The following is a 19,834-nucleotide window of genomic DNA, read 5'->3' on the forward strand; positions in this document are numbered from 1 at the left end:
GCCATGATCTTACAGGCAGACCATTGAAGGTTCTCACACTCATACAATCTCTTACTTTATGGCAATACTTTATAGCCACTGCTGTGATTCTGGTTAAAGGAACTCACTCTTTCTTTATGGCCCCTCCTTTTTATCATCAAGTCTTGGTTGTGATGCAAATGCCACATCTATATGCATCCTGCCTGCCACAGAATCCTAGAATGGTTTGGGTTGGAAGCGACCTTGAAGTTCCACCGGCCTGGCATTGGCAGGGACACCTCCCACTAGAGCAGGTTGCTCCAAGCCCCATCCAACCACAGCCAGTGGTCAAGCTTTCCTCATTCTCCTTGATCTCACTAATGCTCCATCTCTAAGGCTTTAAAATCTCCACATACTGCTTCAATTGCTATCGAACTATGGTTTACTCATGTTAAATCATGCTAGAATAGCACAAATGAACATCTGCAGTATATTTAAAATCTGATATCCTAACAGTGCAAAGCAACATTTCCAGTTAAAATTGTATTTTAACTAAAGCTCCAGTTTTGCAACACACTGGTACAGTCTTCAAAAACACCCACATAACCAAAACGAAATACTATATCAAGAAATCTGTTTATGGAAAAAGGTGGTGCTTTTGCTTTCCAAAAATATCTAAGTGCAAGCAGTGCTCCCTAAAGTGCATTCGGTAAGTCCACAGAAGTGTTTACAACTTCCAGGAGAATAAGCACCACATGATACTTTCAGATTGATTTTTTTAAACCTTAGCTGCCCAGATAAATAGGACAGGGTAAATTAACACAATCTCTAGAAATAACATTCCCAAAAAGTGTTATAAGCTCTTGCAAAGACTTTGAGCTGGCACTTCCTTTTAAATGCCTATTAAGGTTCATTGCCACACATCTGTGGGTGCAAAAATACTAAAATAATAGTAGCCACTGGTTAGTACTGCTTCTGCTCCTGGATTAATTACTGTTGAAAATATTGCTTCTTTCCTTGATCAGCCACTTCAGTTGAGATTAAGAAATGATCCTTTCAGATAAGGCCTTGCATCTTTTCTTAGGTGTATATACGATAAATGGGGCAAAAAATACTTTGCAAAAACAGTTTTACATTCAGACAGACCAAAGCAAAAGGCACATATCTCCAGATGGTCATACTTGGACAGATAGTGAAATCATGAAACATGAATAGTATTACAAAATAAATTCAAGGATACAGAAATATTTCTACATATAGAACAAGAAATACTTCCTAATAAAGCTAAAATCGTCAAAGCCTGGAAGCATCATGCTTTCATGAAACAAAACAAACCCAAACAAAACAAAACCCTTTCAAAATACTGTTTAAAATTTATTTTTGGCATTGAGGAAAGGGTTAAAAAATAATCAAACTTTAAACATGAAACCCTGTCTTTTAATATAACAAAAGATCTAAGATGACTATTTCATCATAGAAAACTACTGGCTTCTTAGCAGTGAAATTTCAGTCTGGATCCAGTTAGAAAAATATGATTATCTGGAATAATGACTTACACTGTTGATGCAAGAGCAGACAATATCTAATGCCGATACCCGCATAGGAATCTCTGTGTAGTCAGGAACAAAAACAGGGGTTGGCTCTTTTGCCTATAATGGGAAAATCTGTAGGTGTACCACAATAACAGTTTTCAAGTAGATGGAGAAATACGGTTGTTTGGTTTGTTTTTTTTTTTTTTTACTTCCAATACTTAAGGAATATTTTGAAAGTATATTTTCTACAGAAAGTCTCTCTGCTCAAGGATTCTTAATGCCAAAACCGTTTTCAAGTTTCTCTAAAAAAAACTGCATGGACAGGCCAGAGCAAAGAAAGCAGCACCTTCATATCTTACCTGATCTTTACAGAATATCCTTGATTCTTCAGTGAACATACCACAGCTGCATCATTTCAAGGACAGACTGCAATGTTTGGAAAGACCTTGCCTGCAAGCCTTGTTGTTTTGTTTTGTTTGTTTTTTTAAAGACTGAAAAACCAAAAGGAATGATTTATGTTATAAAATTCCTCTTCCCACATGACAAACACTGTTGTAAAACAACTCATGATAGTAATAACAGCTATTAACTTAGCTGAATGTCATTCGGATACTTCAAATTATAAGAAGCTCAGAACAAGTAATATTTTTTATTTACTTTCGTTTCAGCCTAAATCTTTCATTGATTACCTACTCTTAGAATGCCACAAAAAGTAACAGTTCATTAACTGAGAAAAGAAAACATACCTATGTCAAAGATATAAGCATCACCAAATCAGGCTGAGCTAGCCAGAACAACATGGGTTCTATAAAGATTAATCACCAATACTTCCAGCCACGTTTTACCACTAGAAGCAGTGTTTGTGACATTTCCATAGAGCTCACAGAGTTGTAAGAAAATGTGAAGTACGGAAGAAAGGTTTTCAGACTGTCTTCACTTCAAGTCAATGATGTCTTCATCATACAAAGAAATCAGCTGAAATGGATAGCTAGATGGTGAGCTCTCCTCCCTGTTAGCTAAAGTATTGGGATCTGAACTAGTGGAAAGATGACGTCCTTCAGAATAGCTTTCAAAAGAGCTTGAGATTATCCTGCAAAGAGGAAGACAAAAGTTACTACAAAAATGCACAGATCAGGGCAAGTACAATCAATGGCTATTTCTAGGTTCAATCAAGTTATCCTAAAGACAGAGGAGACCATTAGAACTGAGTTTCTCTCTGTTTCACTCTCCTGAAAATCATTAAAATGCAATGTTAATGAAGCCCCCTGCCCAAATAATTTCCAAATAGTTAAATAAATCAAATATGGTTTTATATTGCAGTAGATTTTTTGTTTGTGTTGTTAATCTCAGTCTACTGTATCTTGGCTGAATTCTGCCACTACTCTACACAAACACAGATTGTGAAATCACTGAAAACAAGAGAATGGCAGTGGGGTCAGGTAAGCAGAGCCAAACAGACAAATGCTATGGTGTTCCTTTGCAAAATTTAGAGCATAGGAAGAAAACAGCAAGCAAGCCTGCACAGTGCAGATCTAGTAGTCCATATTGTAATGACAGGCTCAACTGCAGCAGGTCCCCACAAAATACCACTTAGTCTTGCTTTGCTCATTAACATGTCTTTAGCAAAAAGTATAATCGTTTCAGTACTTATAGTATTCAAATATTCTAACACACACACTAGCATGAAATTCACATTGGTCTACATACAGAGGTATCAGTAAGCTGCGGGCCAACTGAGATATGCATGAACAGGTTGAAAAACAATCAGTTCTGAAAACATTTACAGTCTAACTTAGGTTCTTTTCTAAAAGCCACTGTATTTACCTGTCACTGCTGGTTGATCTTACTGCTCCCTGCTTGGGGTCTGACTGTCTTCGAGGAACCTTTTTTTGCTTCTGTGCACTTTCTGTCTTGGATATAGGCTCATCCAAGAGGCCTTAATAAAGGAATAAAAGACTTAATACTCTCAACAGAAAATAAAGTATTCATGAAAATGTTAAGGTAGCTGTTGCTGGTTTCCATTATTAACCAGTTTCTGCCTAGGTTAGCATGTGGTCACTTTATATGTGATCAGACGCTAGCTAGACTATTTGCAAATCATGTTTTCTCACAGTTTCACTTGTTCGTTTATACTACTTATTTATGAATACTGGTTGCGTGCTGCAAATCTGACTGTGATGGTCCCAAGATTAGACATTACATACTTGGCAATTGATATGTACACTGAGGAATGAGGAGAGTTTACCCAGCAATTCTTTACGTGTTCTGCTTGCAATTTCTTTAATTTCCATACGAGACAAGGATAGCGAATGAGTAACTGGAAGAGAGGCAATGCCACTGGATGTTGTAGTAGTGATGACCTTGGGAACCAAAGGTGACTTCAGAGGTCGTTCAATGCTTCGCCCAACCAGATTACTGAGAGGAATTTTGTACAGGTTTTTGCATGGAACTTCACCTGAAACACAGAAGGAAAAAAAGAATGTTACACTTTCAGAATAGAATAATTTCTTAATATTTCCAAACAAAAAGTTATACAGAAAAGTTATACTCATCATGCTGCGTGCTTTTAAACCCAAATAAGAAAGATCTTCCTTGCCCCAGAGATCTTTCAATATAAGCAGACTAGGAGGAGGAAGAAACGCAAACACATTGTCCAGACTTGCATTTGACTTGGAGAGAAAAAAAATAACTCTTGGCAATATGATGAATCAGCAGTGGAACCAGGAAGTAAATTTACATGTCCTGAAGCTGGTATTCTGACTATTACACTATGACTCTGCACTCTGTGCAATATTCCCCTTGTATTTTAATATGTTGCAAGTATATTGGAGCCTCGATCCCAAATGGTTTAAATTATGGCTTCTCTTCTTAGGTGACATAAAATACCACATGTTTTCCTAATTCCTAGCAATAAAACCCAACAACTTGCCATCAAATAGCACTGCTTTTTAAAAACTGAAATTGTGATTCCTCCTTTCCCTTTCTTCCAACAGTGCAGCAGCAGTTTTGAGGAAAATATCCATACATCTTGCATTATGTAGTTCATGTTCCCTTGCTTATCCATTATTGTTCCCCTATAGACTGACTGTTCACAGATCATGTTACACTAAATTGACTATGCAAACTCTTTTGAGGGTAGAGCTTCTTACTTTTGGTTCACAAAAGAGCTTTAACCATCCAGTGACAGTTTAGCTTTTCTTAAACGAAAGGAATGGTGTACGTGAAATCTTAAGTTTTCCCATAATTTTATACCTCTTTTTGCATATTGCCAAAGATTCATCAAGCTACTGAAGCTTAATTCCTCCCCTCCTACAGAAATGATTTCTTCAAAACAGTGCTACCATGCAATCGGAAGAGATACTGTGAGGCAAAAGCTCAGGTGCTTCATATCTGTGGATAAACAGAAAAACTCTATTTTCCAGACTTTCACCTAGGAACTTGAAATTTTTTACCCGACCAATTGCATTGTACTAAAGATCAGCTGCACTTAGATGTGACAGCTGCCGGAATGATCATAGATCATTATTCAAGCTGCCTGGAAACCATGTTACCTTCTAGAGAAGAAAGAGGACATTCTGGCATTTCATAAGCTGTTGGTGTTTGAGGAGAACTCCTTGAACTCATTTCTTTAGAGCTACTGTCAGATGATCCACTTACTGCAGCCGTAGCTTTAAAATAAATATCTGACTGAAATGACAAATAAGTTATCGTTAGTCCAGCAAGACTTATTCAAATGTTTGTCCACTATGTTCTATTGCCACTATTGCTGTATTGCTGCTAAGTGAACTAGGGTTGGTCATGGAAAGTGAGGGAACATCTGTTAATGTTGAGAATAGCATTTGCCCCATAAACAGTGATATATCTCAGATCTGCATTAGTGTGAGCAATAAAGGACAGTGAGATCAATTCTAATTCTCTTTATACTTGATATAAACTAAGAGCACACAGATGAACAGTTACCACAGATCAAGTAGTACATGTTTCAGTTTTGGTTTGTTTGGTTTTTGGCTACAACAACTTCTTATGTGAATTAGATCCCAACCTCTCACAGAAACAGTCAAACATGATTTTCCTGTTTCTTACCCTTGATGCTACAAGTTGAAGCTCAGGCACAACCGCTGTGTGGACTAAGTTCCCATTCACCACTAATCGGATCTCAATGGAATCAGTAGTGAAGGCAAGGATATAAGGAAAAGCACAGACTACAACGAAACAAAAATTATTTGGCAAGGAAAAATGGTTAATGTAAATGTTTCTTGGATGCTCCATGAAAACTGTTCTTGAGTATCATCTGACCTCTTCTGGCATCTCCCTTTCCTATGAAAAGGGTTGTCTAACATACTGATGGACACTGAGCTACATCAAGCCTTAAGAAAACCTCACTCTCCACGCCTGGCAGAACGTAGAGAAAGGAAAAAAAGTTCAGCAAAGAAGGAATAACTTGGCACCAAGGCTCGACTTTTTAAAATTGTCATTTGCAGAAACTTAGCTAAAATTGCATCATGAATGTAACTTGCTTATTCCTAGCACACACACTGTAATTCCACTAGCAGCCAAGTGCAAGCCTAAATGGTAATGAAAAAAACAGCCATCTAGTAAAAAGAGATATTTTCTTACCAACAGCATAAGGAACTTGATTCCAGCTGAAGTGGAAGTCATAAGCTGATGGCTGGATCAGTGGACAACCTCCATTGAAAGGATATACCTTTCTGTATTGGCAAACATCTGTAACAAAAAAGAAGCATCCATCACCTTAGACTGCAAGTGACAAAACCCAACTTTATAGGCAGATTTTGCAGAAGTGTGGGCATTATACACATAATCAAGCATTTATGTAGAAGTCCCTCTATATCTAAACAGATAAGGGAAACGTGCTTCCTCTGTGAATATGGCATTTGAAAGATCAAAATAAAAGACCTACATTTTAATAAGTTGTCATATTTCACAAAGTATTACCCTGTTTCAACAGCTATCGGTTCCTTACTTTGTCTATGGATAGAGGAATAGGCAAGAAAAATTCAGAAAGCAATGTCAGCAGAACTGTACCTCTCTGTCAGTAAGAACTGCCCTTCAAGCAGCACCATGCTAACACAGTTTATGTTCTTCAAAGACTGTTACACACGCAGGATACCACAGACACCAATGAAAAAAGAATTACATATGCAGATTGAGGTATTACCATTTTCGGTCTTCCCTAAATACTTACAGTTATAACACAACAGTAGACCAGCTTCACCATCTTCATATACATCAATAGCTGCAACAAAATTAACCTGCAATGACAATGGGAAAGGGTAATGAACAGGCAGAGGATACTGAGGTTATTACAACCAGGTTGTGACTAACAAGCAATACAATCGGTTGGGAGAATGCACATCTACAGAAAAAAGAAAAAAACAAGGGGTGGAGAAGTCATTTTTCAAATGCAGCCTCTTTTGTGAATTATTTTCAGGATGCTCTCAGGATGAAAATCAATTTCTTTTTTATTCAATTCTGTACAGTACTGAATATTCAATACCACACAGAGTATAAAGCAGAAAAAATTACATAACTTATTTGGCAATATAAATGTTGGGAAATGGGGCAATTTCAGGGCAGCTGTGAATCAACATGATATGCTAAAAATAAAAATTCTTTTCAAAAAGTGAAATTTAAAAAGCTCCATTGCATATGAGCAAGAAATCAGGCAAGGGAAGAAGGAGACCTGCATGGTTGAGCACAGAACTTCTAAAAAAGCTCAAGTGAAAGAAGGAGGTTTACAGTACATGGAAGAAGGGACCGACCACTTGGGAAGAGTACAAGAATGCTGTCAGAGTATGCAGGGATGTAACGAGAAAAGCCAAGGCGACCTTGGAATTAAATCTGGCAAGGGATGTCAAGGTCAACAGGAAGGGTTTCTTCAAGTACATTGGAGGCAAAAGGACAACTAGGGAAAATGTGGGCCCGCTGTTGAATGAGGCAGGTGCTATGGTGACAGATGATGCATAGAAGGCGGAGTTGCTGAATGCCTTCTTTGCTTCAGTCTTCACTGCTCGGGCCAGTCCTCAGGGGTCCCCGACTTTGCAGGTAACAGAGAAAGTCTGGAAGAAGGAAGACTTTCCCTTGGTTGATGAGGATCAAGTTAGAGATCGATTAAGTAAACTGGGTTTCCACTAGTCCATGGGTCCTGATGGGATGCACCTGCAAGTGCTGAGGGAGCTGGCAGAAGTGATTGCTGGGCCGCTCTCCATCATCTTTGAAATGTCCTGTAGAACAGGCAAGGTTCCTGAGGACTGGAGGAAAGCCAATGTCACTCCAGTCTTCAAAAAGGGCAAGAAGGATGACCTGGGAAACTACAGGCCAGTCCGCCTCACCTCCACCCCTGGAAAGATGATGGAACAGCTTGTTCTGGGTGTCATCTCAAAGCATCTGGAGGAAAAGAAGGTTATCAGAAGTAGTCAGCATGGATTCACTAAGGGGAAGTCATGTCTGACTAATCTGATAGCCTTCTATGATGGCATGACTGAATGGATAGATGAGGGGATGGCAGTGAATGTTGTCTACCTTGACTTCAGCAAGGCTTTCGACACCATCTCCCACATCATCCTCATAAGCAAGCTTGGGAAGTGTAGGCTAGATGAATGGACAGTGTGGTGGATTGAACAGTGGCTGGCAGACAGAGTTCAGAGGGTTGTGGCTAGTGGTGCAGAGTCTACTTGGAGGTCAATAACAAGTGGTGTTCCCCAGGGGTCAGTACTGGGTCCAGTCCTGTTCAATATATTCATCAATGTCATGGATGAAGGGATAGAGTGTACCATCAGCAAGTTTGCTGATGACACAAAACTGGGAGGGGTGGCTGACACACCGGAAAGCTGTGCCACCATACAGCGTGACATGGACAGGCTGGAAAGTTGGGCAGAGAGAAACCTTATGAAATTCAACAAAGGTAAGTGTAAGGTACTGCATCCGGGGAGGAATAACCCCATGCAGCAGTACTGGTCAGGGGCTGACCTGCTGGAGAGCAGCTCTGTGGAAAGGGACCTGGGAATCCTGGTGGACAATAGGATGACCATGAGCCAGCAATGTGCCTTTGTGGCCAAGAAGGCCAATGGCATGCTGGGGTTCATCAAGAAGAGTGTGGCCAGTAGATCGAGGGAGGTCATCCTCTCCCTCTACTCTGCCCTGGTGAGGCCACACTTGAAGTAGTGTGGCCAGTTCTGGGCTCCCCGGTTCAAGGACAGGGAACTGCTGGAGAGGGTCCAGCAAAGGGCTACAAAGATGATTAGGGGACTGGAACATCTTTCTTATGAGGAAAGGCTGAGGGACTTGGGTCATTTTAGTCTGGAGGAGAGAAGACTGAGGGGGGATCTTATCAATGCTTACAAATACTTAAAGGGAGGGTGCCAGGAGGATGGGACCAGTCTTTTTTCAGTGGTGCCCAGTGATAGGACAAGACATAACAGGCACAAACTTGAACATAGGAAGTTCCATCTTAACATGAGGAGCAACTTCTTTACTTTGAGAGTGGCAGAGCACTGGAACAGGCTGCCCAGAGAGGTTGTGGACTCTCTGACTCTGGAGACATTCTAAACCCACCTGGATGCCATCCTGTCCAACCTGCTCTAGATGTACCTGCTCTGGCAGGGGGTTGAACTAGATGATCTCCAGACGTCCCTTCCAACCCCTACCATTCTCTGATTCTGTGATATCGTGACTAGCAGAAAGATCAGATGCACCGAATACTGGTTCAAAACCACTAACACTTACAGAGGTCGATAGGGATTTACTTAAGGATTACTGAATACACCGAATTTAGAAACTGAGAACCAATGCTGGATAAACCACAATATTTTTCACATAGCATAGGCTACATAAATTCTTATATTTCAACTCTGTATTTGTCTTTTACATTTAGATTAAAAAACCCAAGCCAGCCATAAAAAGTAAGGTATCAGTTCAGGAAACAAGACCTTATGAGTGAAATACGTAGGATTACATTAGACAAATGCTTCCCAGACCACAACACTTACTACTTGGGCAGGGAGAGGGCTTGGAGACCAATTCCACGAAGAGTGGTTCTTTGACTTCCCTTTGTACAATAAGCTAGATGTTCATCTCTTGAGTTAAGATTACTGTATAGGTCAAGAACTGTTAAACAGACTTGGAAGTTTATATTTCTATACCAAACGCATTTTGACCCATCCTTTATAGTGATTGAAATCCACTTCTGCTCTGTTACCCATGGAAATAATTTGGTGTCCCATTTCAACATCACAAAAATCACTGGTCAGCTCATATTAATTGTCTGCTTTGTGTTCTCAAAGAAAATAAGGATTCCTGGGGAGAAAAGGAATGGGGGGTAGTGTTGCTGGTATACTTCTCCATCCCCATTCTTTACTTGTAGTTCCTCCTCATCCAGATTAAGACAGGTTTCGGTCTTACACTGCCTACCCCATGCTAGAGGTACCAAACCTCTTCATCATCAGATCTGAATAAAAATATAGATGATTTAAAAAGAAAATAACCTATCAACAAGAACAATCAAATAAAAAGAGTAGTCTCATCTCATTATGAGGAAAAGAGTCAGTTTAAAACAACAACAAAAAAGATTAACTGTGCAAAATTTTCCATTTTTTTGTCTAAAGCTATACATCCACAGCCATATTTAGAAACAATGAAAATTATCTGATTTTCAGAGACGCTGAAGACCATTATCTCGCCAGCAGCGGGAAATACTGGAGATCTTTCTGAAAATCAGGACATTTTCTTAAATCCCAACCCTATGTTTCCTAGTTAGAAAGATTCAGTTAATTTATTAGTTGACTGGGCAGCAGTTTCTTAAATTGAACTAAAAGCTACGTGTAAATATTTTAGCCTTAGTATATGCAAATAGGCAAATCTGAATGAGATACTGGTGACCAAGAACCAAAGTTATTTTGCTGCAATTTCTTAAACAATAAAACATTGAGAGAGAACATAAAACATTTTTGTTCTGAACTTAAAAAAAAGCAAAAAGCAAACTATAGACTATGGAGAAAAATGAACTTACGCTGACAGTGATATTCCAGAGCCTGAAACACAGTCTCTTTCATAACATGTCATATCTTGTAACTACCTCTATTGGGAGTGATTATTACCACCTATCCCAAAAGGAACAAATACCAAGTGCCCTAAAACAGAGGTTATAGCAGTGAAAAATAAGAGAGATGAGGATCTCCACAAATTACACTCCCAGGAGATCAGCATAGGATGCACCAAGTCAGTAAGAAATTATGTGTGGTTCTGCAAGAAAATAGTTTCAATGATGACAAATTACCTTGTTTGTTTCAACATGATGCAATCTATAGGACTCCCCCGTACTCTCATTAACTAAATCAAACTGATGCCGATATGCCACACAGATCATATTGTCACTGTCTCCAGTAGGACCATCCACCAGCGTCATAACCACTGGAGGGTCAGAAAGGCATATTTCCTACAATGTAAATAATACAATTATTCTCTTTTTCAAGCTCCTACTGTGGTTGCTGCAGGTACTTCATGAGTATAAAGGAATGTGCTCTAAGTACATAAACGTGATAAAGAACAAGCAGAAACTTAATTAAAACAATCTGAAAGACTTCTTTGGCATATATATGATGCAACTCCATCATATGGCTTCTCACTTTTATTTGTCTGGAGGTTCAGGAAGATAAAAATGCATGCTCTTTGTCTTTCCTACCCCCCCAGCTGAGTGCTGCCCAGTCTGTTAAGGTAATTAGTGATTAGATTACACATACCCGGATGTACTGGAACTCCTCTACTGGAGATTCAGGTGACGATAGCAGAGAACTGCTGGTTAAACTGTTGCACGGGTTATATTTCTTCGTGACGAGAAGTAGTTTGTTCCGAATAGCCACAACAATCCTCAGTTCACTGCCATGGTGAGTATTAATGGCATACAAATGGCAGCCTGAGGAAATAATGCTGTAAATTTTAAGTGTTTGGGGCAGGGTCTACTTTTTTTTTGTTCTGTGTTTGTATGATGATTAGTACAATGGGGCTCTGATGCATGATTTAGCAACACAGAATTACAAACCTCCCAACAGGGTAACATTAACTTCTAGAAAAAGACAAAAGGCTATGACTCTTTTGAAACCTATTTTTCCCCTTACTCCTTTTGCAAGTAAAGGCTAAATACATGGGGGTTCACTATTCTGCAGGTTCCAGCTTTCCAAAGCAGCTTGCTTCTGAAGACCAGAAAATGTTTGTCTACTAAAATAATCAGCAACACCCAAACTAATCTAAGTACTACTATTTAAAGGAGATTTGCCAGTGTTCCTCCACCTTAAAATGCCCTTTATTTCAGTCCCGTATCCCTGCATAATTCTTCTCATACCCTTCAATCCTGAAAGCAACATTATCTGTTTTTCTCTAGAGCTCTTAATCAGCAGTGATTGCCAAGTTAACATGGTATTTACAAAGTTCTAAAACGTCATGCTGGACTATACCAGACTTATCTTCACATATAAGCTTAAAGAACTTTGAATTGACTGTCCAGAGGAAAAAAAAACAAACCAAAGGTGAACACCTACAACTGACTCAAGGGAGCTAATAAAGCCCCTGGCAACTACAGGCATCATACCACAGTGGATGTTTTTAACACAGGATAATAAAATCACCTTTTGTTCTCTCCAGTTTATTTTCTTTGCAGTCATATTTGCTCCTTATCATTTGCTTTGTTTCTATATCTTTTTGAACAGCACTGAGTCTGAAGACAAGGAGACGAGAGTCTTTCCCTGAAGCATGAAGAGAGCCAGGAAACAAGAAGTTAAAAAAAGATGGTGGTACTTTGAAATTAATACTTCTGAAGAGAAGCAGCAGCTAACAAACAGAACAAAGATAAACAAAGCATAGTGCTTCTTTGGGGACGTGCCCCAACGTCATACAAGACTGCTTATGAACTCTCTAGGCTTTACAATTCTTGTAACCAATCCCTTCAGTTCAGTAGCTGAGTTTCCCCTTGGGTGGTGCTGCAACAAAGAATGATACAAGAGCTTCAAAACAGTGAAATGTGTGCTAATTTGCAAATATACAAAATTTTCCAAGACAGAGAAAATATAATAAACTACCAGGCAAGAGGAAAAGGGTTAACTTTAAAAGCTGGAACCATCCAGCTGAGTAGCTGATAACTGGATCCTTAACAGAGTTTGAAACCCTTTAGGATGCAGACTGGTTTTGCTTATTAGTTCTTCAAAGGTAGGCAAGTTAGGTTCAAGGCATATTCCAACTGCAAAAATAATCTTAGTGTTTCCCACTAGGATAGATATGAGTGGAATCTATAACTGCTAAATTTAAAACAAATAAATAAATGAGGCACTGCTACTTGTAGTTGGGAAATAAGTGACTTAAGAGTAGTTTCTTATCATGCAAGCAAGGCAAGATTTTCTGACAAAGACGGACTCTTTTACTAGACTAGCTGGTATGGCTGGAAAAATTAAGTATGCTATCAGACTATATTTGAAGTGTCATGAATTGTCGCTAGCAATACTTGTTCTGTTACCCCCAAATGCCTGCTTACATCTCTCTCCTCAGGTTTAACCGAACAGTACACCATTTTCACAATTAAATGTAATCGTCTTTTCTAGAAGCTTCACAAACAGCTTTTCAGATCCTCAGAAATGTCACCCACCCTTCAGGTGTCTTGAGAGAGAACTGCAAATGGCTCTCAGGTAGTTTGAGCCAGTTTTCTGCAAGGTCCTAGGGTGAACTTCATCAGGTGCAGCCAAATTGGGCAACTCCCAGTGATACCAAAGGAACAATGTTTTACCCTTGTAAACCCTTGCACCCTTGTAACTTCAGCCAATATTGAACAAACAGACATAATGTGGTAAAAAGCAATAAACCAATCATATTTATAATTATTTTTTTTCCTGTGTTGCATATAAAGATCCTGTTCTTGCTTTGTGTATTTTCACTTTGTGAAATTCAATCACAGACTATTGGGTTAAAAGTACCTCATTGAAAAAGTGCACATTTTATGAATATTTAATGCTTCCAAATGAGACAAAAAAGGAAACATTGTCAGTCCAAACAACATGTAAGTTCTTTTATACCAGAACCTTCAAGAAAATCCATTCTATAGCACTAGGATGTGGTAACAGTTAACAGAATAAATACCAATAAAATACATTTGGTAAAACAATGACAGCATAAGTAATTTCCCCCACATTTTTGCACAACTGAATAAACATATAATTCAGTCAAGGAGATTTCCAAAGAGTACTGAGTTCCTACAGCGGCTGAAGAAAGACAATATGACCAGTTTCGGGCTTGCCTTAAAGGAAGCATGAATGAAGACTTAAGAGACTTCCCCTCGCCAACCTTTTAGAAAATAGCAACAGTTGCTGCACGTGCTCCCTTATTCTAAATGAGGCATCTAATAGACTTGCCACTATTAGACACGACTGCCTTATGCAACATACTACCCAGCACCAGCCACATTCATATGAGAATCAAAGAACAGTGACCTCTCCTACCTTTGTCTGTTCGGGCAATCAAAAGATCCAGAGTTTCCAACACATGCATCTGCTTTATTTGGAGAGTTTTATCAAATACTTGGACTGATGGTTGACCATCTAAAAAAGAAACACACATAATTATTCAAATTCCTGCTAAAATTTGCTAGTCATTGGGTTTGACCTATTTCTTTCTTGTAATAAGCAACTTGTTTTTTTCTTACGAAAATGAAAAAACCTGCACAAAGCTGCTACACATACCACAGCATCATAGCCAATACTTCCTCATGGGAGAGGTTTATCATCGCCACGGATCAGATTATGCAACTGAAGCCTAAAAGGGACCTTCATTTGGAAAGTTTGAGAATTATCACTGAGAACTAACTTCATTCCCTCGGTCCCGCCGCCTTATGTGGCACGCACAAGATAAGGGGTCAAATTAGCAATATCATTGCTATGGAAGAAGCAGGCTTTCATTGTCACATAAGCCTTTGGCTTCATGCTCACTATCATCAAGGGCTAAGAAATCCAGACAAGCCATTTAAATGCTCCTTGAGCTTGGATTTGACTTCATATGTCTTTTCAGATGGTCAAGAAAACAACACCTGAAATAACAAAACATTCAGAAATCTGCACTAACATCGGGTCCCCAATATGGTGGGTGCAGAGAGAGTTTTTGATACTGGTTACATAAATGCAATAAATTTCCTTGAATTGATACCTAACCCTGTAGGTGAAGACCTACCAACACCTGGACAGAGCTTATGAACACACATTTTCAAGAAAATGGTCAGATACATAAAAATTGACACAAAAACACTGGATCATTTACTAACCATCTATTAACAAGATGCCAGCATCTGTAGAAACCAGCAAGGACTGGCCCCAAGAATCTGCACAGACAACCTCATGAGGAAAATTACTGCAGAAAGATTGAGATTCCCAAGGCTATGAAGTAACATAAGGGATATATATTAAGCACACCAATAAATACAGATCATACAGACATAGAATGTGATGGACAATGGCGAGTAATAACATGTAAATGCTTTTGGAAGGATACATTTCCAAACAGTATATTTTTTGAATTCGAAATATCGAAATTTATTTAATTTTCTTGTAGAGGAAATACTCTCCATATTAATTAGGTTTGGAGACTAATAAGTGTAAGATACATTCCTGAAACACTGGAATTAAAACACATGCAGCTGACACAGTGCAATTCTGGAAATACTCAATATGTATTTTATTTAAAAAAAAACACTATAGACTTAAAACATACATAACACTATGCAATATGCAATTTGCTTACATTTTATGGCTCAGTTTGTGATGTTTAGTCACTAGCACATGGTACAGTCAAAACTGCCTTTCTGCCAAATTGTTCTTTCATCATGTGTTCTCTGTACCTACCTCCCAGAGTCTGCCCCTCCTCCCCCAATTGAAATATTAGCTGAAGTCTCTAAAATTCTAGAAGCACTTCTGAAGCTTCTGTATATAAGATGCATGCAGAAGAGTGTAGTTTGCATCTTTAGCTCCCTAATGCCCTTGAACAAAATCTGGTTCTACAGGAAATAAAAACACAACTGACTTTTGTTTTACACTTGATGCAGAAGTTAAAATAAAACATAACTGCATATGGAAAATGGCATTTTCACCAAACACTCTCAAATATAAAAATATCCACGCTTGCTTTAACTTGAGAAGTGCTTCTGTCTCCAGGCTCATCCTTTATTAATTCAATATTGGCTGCAGAATCACTAAGAAGCCACTAAACATTTCATCTTTGCTGCTACAGTATCTAATTACAAAAGTAAATAAATAGTATGCAGACCTGATATGCAATGCCATAGTCGATAACCTTTAGTTTTTTCATAACTCTCCTCAGACAGACAGGTCCACTCACCTCTTTTTTACAAAAGCTTGTGGTTGCCAAGTTAACTGCGGCATCCCCTTTCACAGTGGTTTTCAATTTCAATGCCTAATACAAACAGATGTTTTATTTAAATTGAGTTTTTGTCAGCAAGACCCAAGCTTAAGACTATGAAGAGAGGACAATTTAGGACTACAAAATAACTCCAGTTTGGAATTCCTATCACATTTTAAGTAATTAGGAAAGAAGCAGAATTTTGTATACCCTGAACAAAACCTATGCCAAGGACACACAGTCACAGTCTCACAAATTCTTCAACTAGAAGTAAAGAGAAGTGAGCTGATTCTGAAAGGGTTAAGCACTCTAGATAAATACTGTATAAACATAGTTTGAGTGAGAAACCTAAACAGACCCTGTGTATCCTATATACCTGCATTGCTAACCTTTACAGCAGCGGTCCTATAAAGTGATGACACATGCATTCTTTGATGCAAAGTTTAGAAATTACCTAAAGCAATTTTACTTCCGTAAAGTTTGCCTACCATCATGCACAGTCTCTGTGAAATGGCAGTAATCAGCTGCATGCAACATTTTCACATTTGCATTAATCATGGCTGTCAGCTTACAGAGACACACAAAACACTTCATTGCATTAACATTTTAATTTCACCCCACCAGTCAGTAGAGATCATCTTGAAAATAAATAAGATTTAAACATACTGCTGAACCAGTCGCCAGTGAACTTTCTTTACCTTCTAAAAACTCAACTGACTATAACTAAGAGACAGACGCATTCATAGTTTGGCAAGAATGATTACAAGCTACTTGGAAGGCATGTTGAAATGTGTCCAAGCCTACAGTTTGTAACTTAGAGGAAAGTTCTTTTAGGGAAGGGAAAGATTTAAATGTGAAAATAACCTCCAAGAAAAACACAAACAAACAGGTATCTATAAATTTTTAACCCACATATTGGGTTTCTCTTCAATGAAGACCGTGCCAGGGATGGACGTCTTGTTTTAAGAAATGGGTCCCAACTAGATTTGTTATGTGAGTGTCTTATGAGCATTTAACTTGGGGGTAGTGGAGGGGATCAAGCTTACAGGTTTCTATGCTTTCAATAACCATGTTTTTCTTTAACTTCTGTAATTAGTAAACTTGGGGAATAAATCACTGGTTACTTCTGTCTGAATATTACAAACACATTCACGTTTCTTTTTTTTTCTTTCAAACACCTGCCTCTAGAGTGACTAGCTATTTTAAGGTTGTTGGGGAAAGGGTGGGCAAACCACAGAGGAGTAGACTTTGCAGCCCTGCCAATACAAGCTTTAACAGCCCTGAGATTCTTTTGCACCAGCACTCAACCACTTAGCTCCATTCTCTACCTTTAACCAGATCTAGAACTTCTCAGACTCTTCCACTCTTTAGCTTACTCAGATAAAAAAATGAGAGAGAAGGGAGGAGGTGTGCATTTCAAGGGCAGGGGGGGAAGTTTTTTGTTTTGTTTCATTTTTTCGTGTTTTGGTTTCCTGCTCTTTTAACTCATGCCGAGTTAAATCAGCTGAGAAAAGAGGCATTCTTAAGATAAGCAGCAGAAGCACGTCACCAGTCCAGGATGAAGAAGAGACAAGCAGGAAGGGACAGGGGAACTGATGAGCATAGACACTGCCTTTTTCTGCTGCAATGAACTGTCAGATCAAACCAGACTATCTAAATCATTAGGAAGTTTTACTCCTCACTGATTCTAAACATCAATAAGCCCATAGAAGATTGGAGTCATCGTCTGGTATGTTCAAAGATGTGTGGCAACCTCTGATTTAGCAGAAAGACTGTTGAAACTTCTTTCTGGCTAAAGTGGGGTAAATAATTTCTAAGAAATTCATTCTTAAGAGAACACATAGAGGAAATCCATGAAAGACTGTTCTCCAAAGCACAGAAAAAGAAAGCATGCTCTTCTGCTTGGAGGCTGAAAGCATCTGCTGCACAAAGCAGGGAAAGATCTTTTAGCTTTGATCCTAAAGTGTGATTTTTCCAGCCTTCCTTTAGCTTATGTATTTTATAAATATTTGTAATTGTGTTGTACACCTTAGGTGTTACAGTTAAATACTTCTATTCATATTTTACCTTAACATAGCTTAAACTAACGCAATACTAGAAAACTATTTCTGATTACAGAGAACTGCATTAAGTCCTAACATAACTCTGCAAGCTAATCAAATTTTAACAAAATGGGTGACACGGTCTTTGTAAACATAGGGGCATACATCTTAAATTGATCCTACCTGACCAAGTCGGACAAACTCTGCTTGCCGAGCTTCCTCCTTTTTCCGTGTTGATTTTGGCGACTCTGGTAACACATCACTGAAGGACCTTCTATTGAGCATGTTCTAAAACAGAAAACGTTTCTTTTTTAAACTGAACCAAAAGTTTTCACAGTCTTTTAATCTGAGTTAAGTTAGTGTGACAGCATTTAAATTTCCTGTCCTTTTTTGGATATTTTCCTGTAGTGACGAATCTAACTGTGTAGCATCTCAGGGAACAGAAATTACAACTCTTCCAATCCTTGAGTGCTTTACTTTCCAATTTGTCATAGTTTATCACTCTCACATTCTATACATTCATAACAAAGACTGCAGACATTAATATACGGACAAAAAAAGGTTAAGCAAATCTATTGACCGGCCTGGCTAAGCAGGGAGCTAGTGTTGCAGCTTAGGGAAAAAAAGAGGATATATGGCCTTTGGAAGGAAGGGCAGGCCGCTCAGGAGGACTACAAAGAGGTAGTGAAGCAATGTAGGGAAAAAATCAGAAGGGCCAAAGCTCAGCTAGAACTAAACCTGGCTTCTGTTGTCAAGGACAACAAAAAAAGTTTCTATAAATATATTAGCAATAAAAAGAGGACCAAGGATAATATCTGTCCTCTAGTAGATGGGGCTGGTAACGTAGTAACCAAGGATGAGGAAAAGGCTGAGGTACTTAATGCCGTCTTTGCCTCAGTCTTCAGCAGTAGGACCAGTTGTTCCTTGAGTTCCCCGACCCCTGAGCTAGAATACAGGGATGGGGAGCAGAATGAAGCCCCTGTAATCCAAAGGGAAATGGTGAGGGACCTGCTTCAGCACCTGGAGGTGCACAAATCTATGGGGCCGGATGGGATCCATCCAAGGGTACTGAAGGAGCTGGTGGAAGTGCTCACCAGGCCACTCTGCATCATTTACGAACAGTCCTGGATAACTGGGGAGGTCCCAGCTGACTGGAGGTTGGCAAATGTGACACCCATCCATAAGAAGGGCCGGAAGGAGGATCCAGGGAACTACAGGCCAGTCAGTCTGACATTGGTGCCTGGGAAGGTCATGGAGCAGATCATCCTCAGTGCCATCACACGGCACATGCAAGAGAACAGGGTGATCAGGCCCAGTCAGCATGGGTTTGTGAAAGGCAGGTCATGCCTGTCAAACCTGATCTCCTTCTATGACAAGGTGACCCACTTAGTGGACGAGGGAAAAGCTGTGGATGTTATTTACCTGGATTTTTGCAAGGCTTTTGACACCGTTTCCCATAGCATTCTCCTGGAGAAACTGGCTGCTCATGGCCTGGACAGGTGTACTCTTCGCTGGGTAAAAAACTGGCTGGATGGCCGTAACCAGAGAGTGGTGGTAAATGGAGTTAAATCCAGTTGGTGTCCAGTCACAAGTGGTGTCCCCCAGGGATCGGTGCTGGGGCCCGTTCTTTTTAATATCTTTATCAATGATCTGGATGAGGGGATCGAATGCACCCTCAGTAAGTTCGCAGACGACACTAAACTAGGGAGGCGTGTTGATCTGCTTGAGGATAGATTGGCTCTGCAGAGGGATCTGGACAGATGGGCTGAGGCCAATGGTATGAGGTTCAACAAGGCCAAGTGTTGGGTCCTGCACTCGGGTCACAACAACCCCATGCAGCGCTACAGACTGGGGGCGGAGTGGCTCGAAAGCTGCCTGGCAGAAAAGGACCTGGGGGTG

At 39.4% G+C, this 19,834-nt stretch overlaps 1 protein-coding gene across 1 annotated transcript in view; it reads right to left on the reverse strand.

The window, feature by feature from the left end:
- Window positions 1–1,810: 1,810 nt before the first annotated feature.
- Window positions 1,811–19,834, reverse strand: part of GARNL3 (GTPase activating Rap/RanGAP domain like 3) — a gene marked incomplete at its 5' end in the record, with an annotated part of 46,704 nt that continues 28,680 nt past the window's right edge. The window contains 15 exons of the mRNA XM_082492786.1: window positions 1,811–1,981; window positions 2,237–2,580; window positions 3,315–3,426; window positions 3,736–3,945; window positions 5,042–5,177; window positions 5,574–5,692; window positions 6,108–6,215; window positions 6,697–6,763; window positions 10,786–10,944; window positions 11,249–11,421; window positions 12,131–12,247; window positions 13,988–14,086; window positions 14,803–14,914; window positions 15,873–15,947; window positions 18,119–18,223. Of these exons, the coding sequence (XP_082348912.1) occupies window positions 2,424–2,580; window positions 3,315–3,426; window positions 3,736–3,945; window positions 5,042–5,177; window positions 5,574–5,692; window positions 6,108–6,215; window positions 6,697–6,763; window positions 10,786–10,944; window positions 11,249–11,421; window positions 12,131–12,247; window positions 13,988–14,086; window positions 14,803–14,914; window positions 15,873–15,947; window positions 18,119–18,223 (1,749 nt within the window). The 3' untranslated portion in view covers window positions 1,811–1,981; window positions 2,237–2,423. The remainder of the gene's footprint in view (window positions 1,982–2,236; window positions 2,581–3,314; window positions 3,427–3,735; window positions 3,946–5,041; window positions 5,178–5,573; window positions 5,693–6,107; window positions 6,216–6,696; window positions 6,764–10,785; window positions 10,945–11,248; window positions 11,422–12,130; window positions 12,248–13,987; window positions 14,087–14,802; window positions 14,915–15,872; window positions 15,948–18,118; window positions 18,224–19,834) is intronic.

The sequence above is a fragment of the Vanellus vanellus genome, assembly GCF_965231255.1.
Source record: "Vanellus vanellus genome assembly, chromosome: 18".
NCBI lineage: Eukaryota > Metazoa > Chordata > Aves > Charadriiformes > Charadriidae > Vanellus > Vanellus vanellus.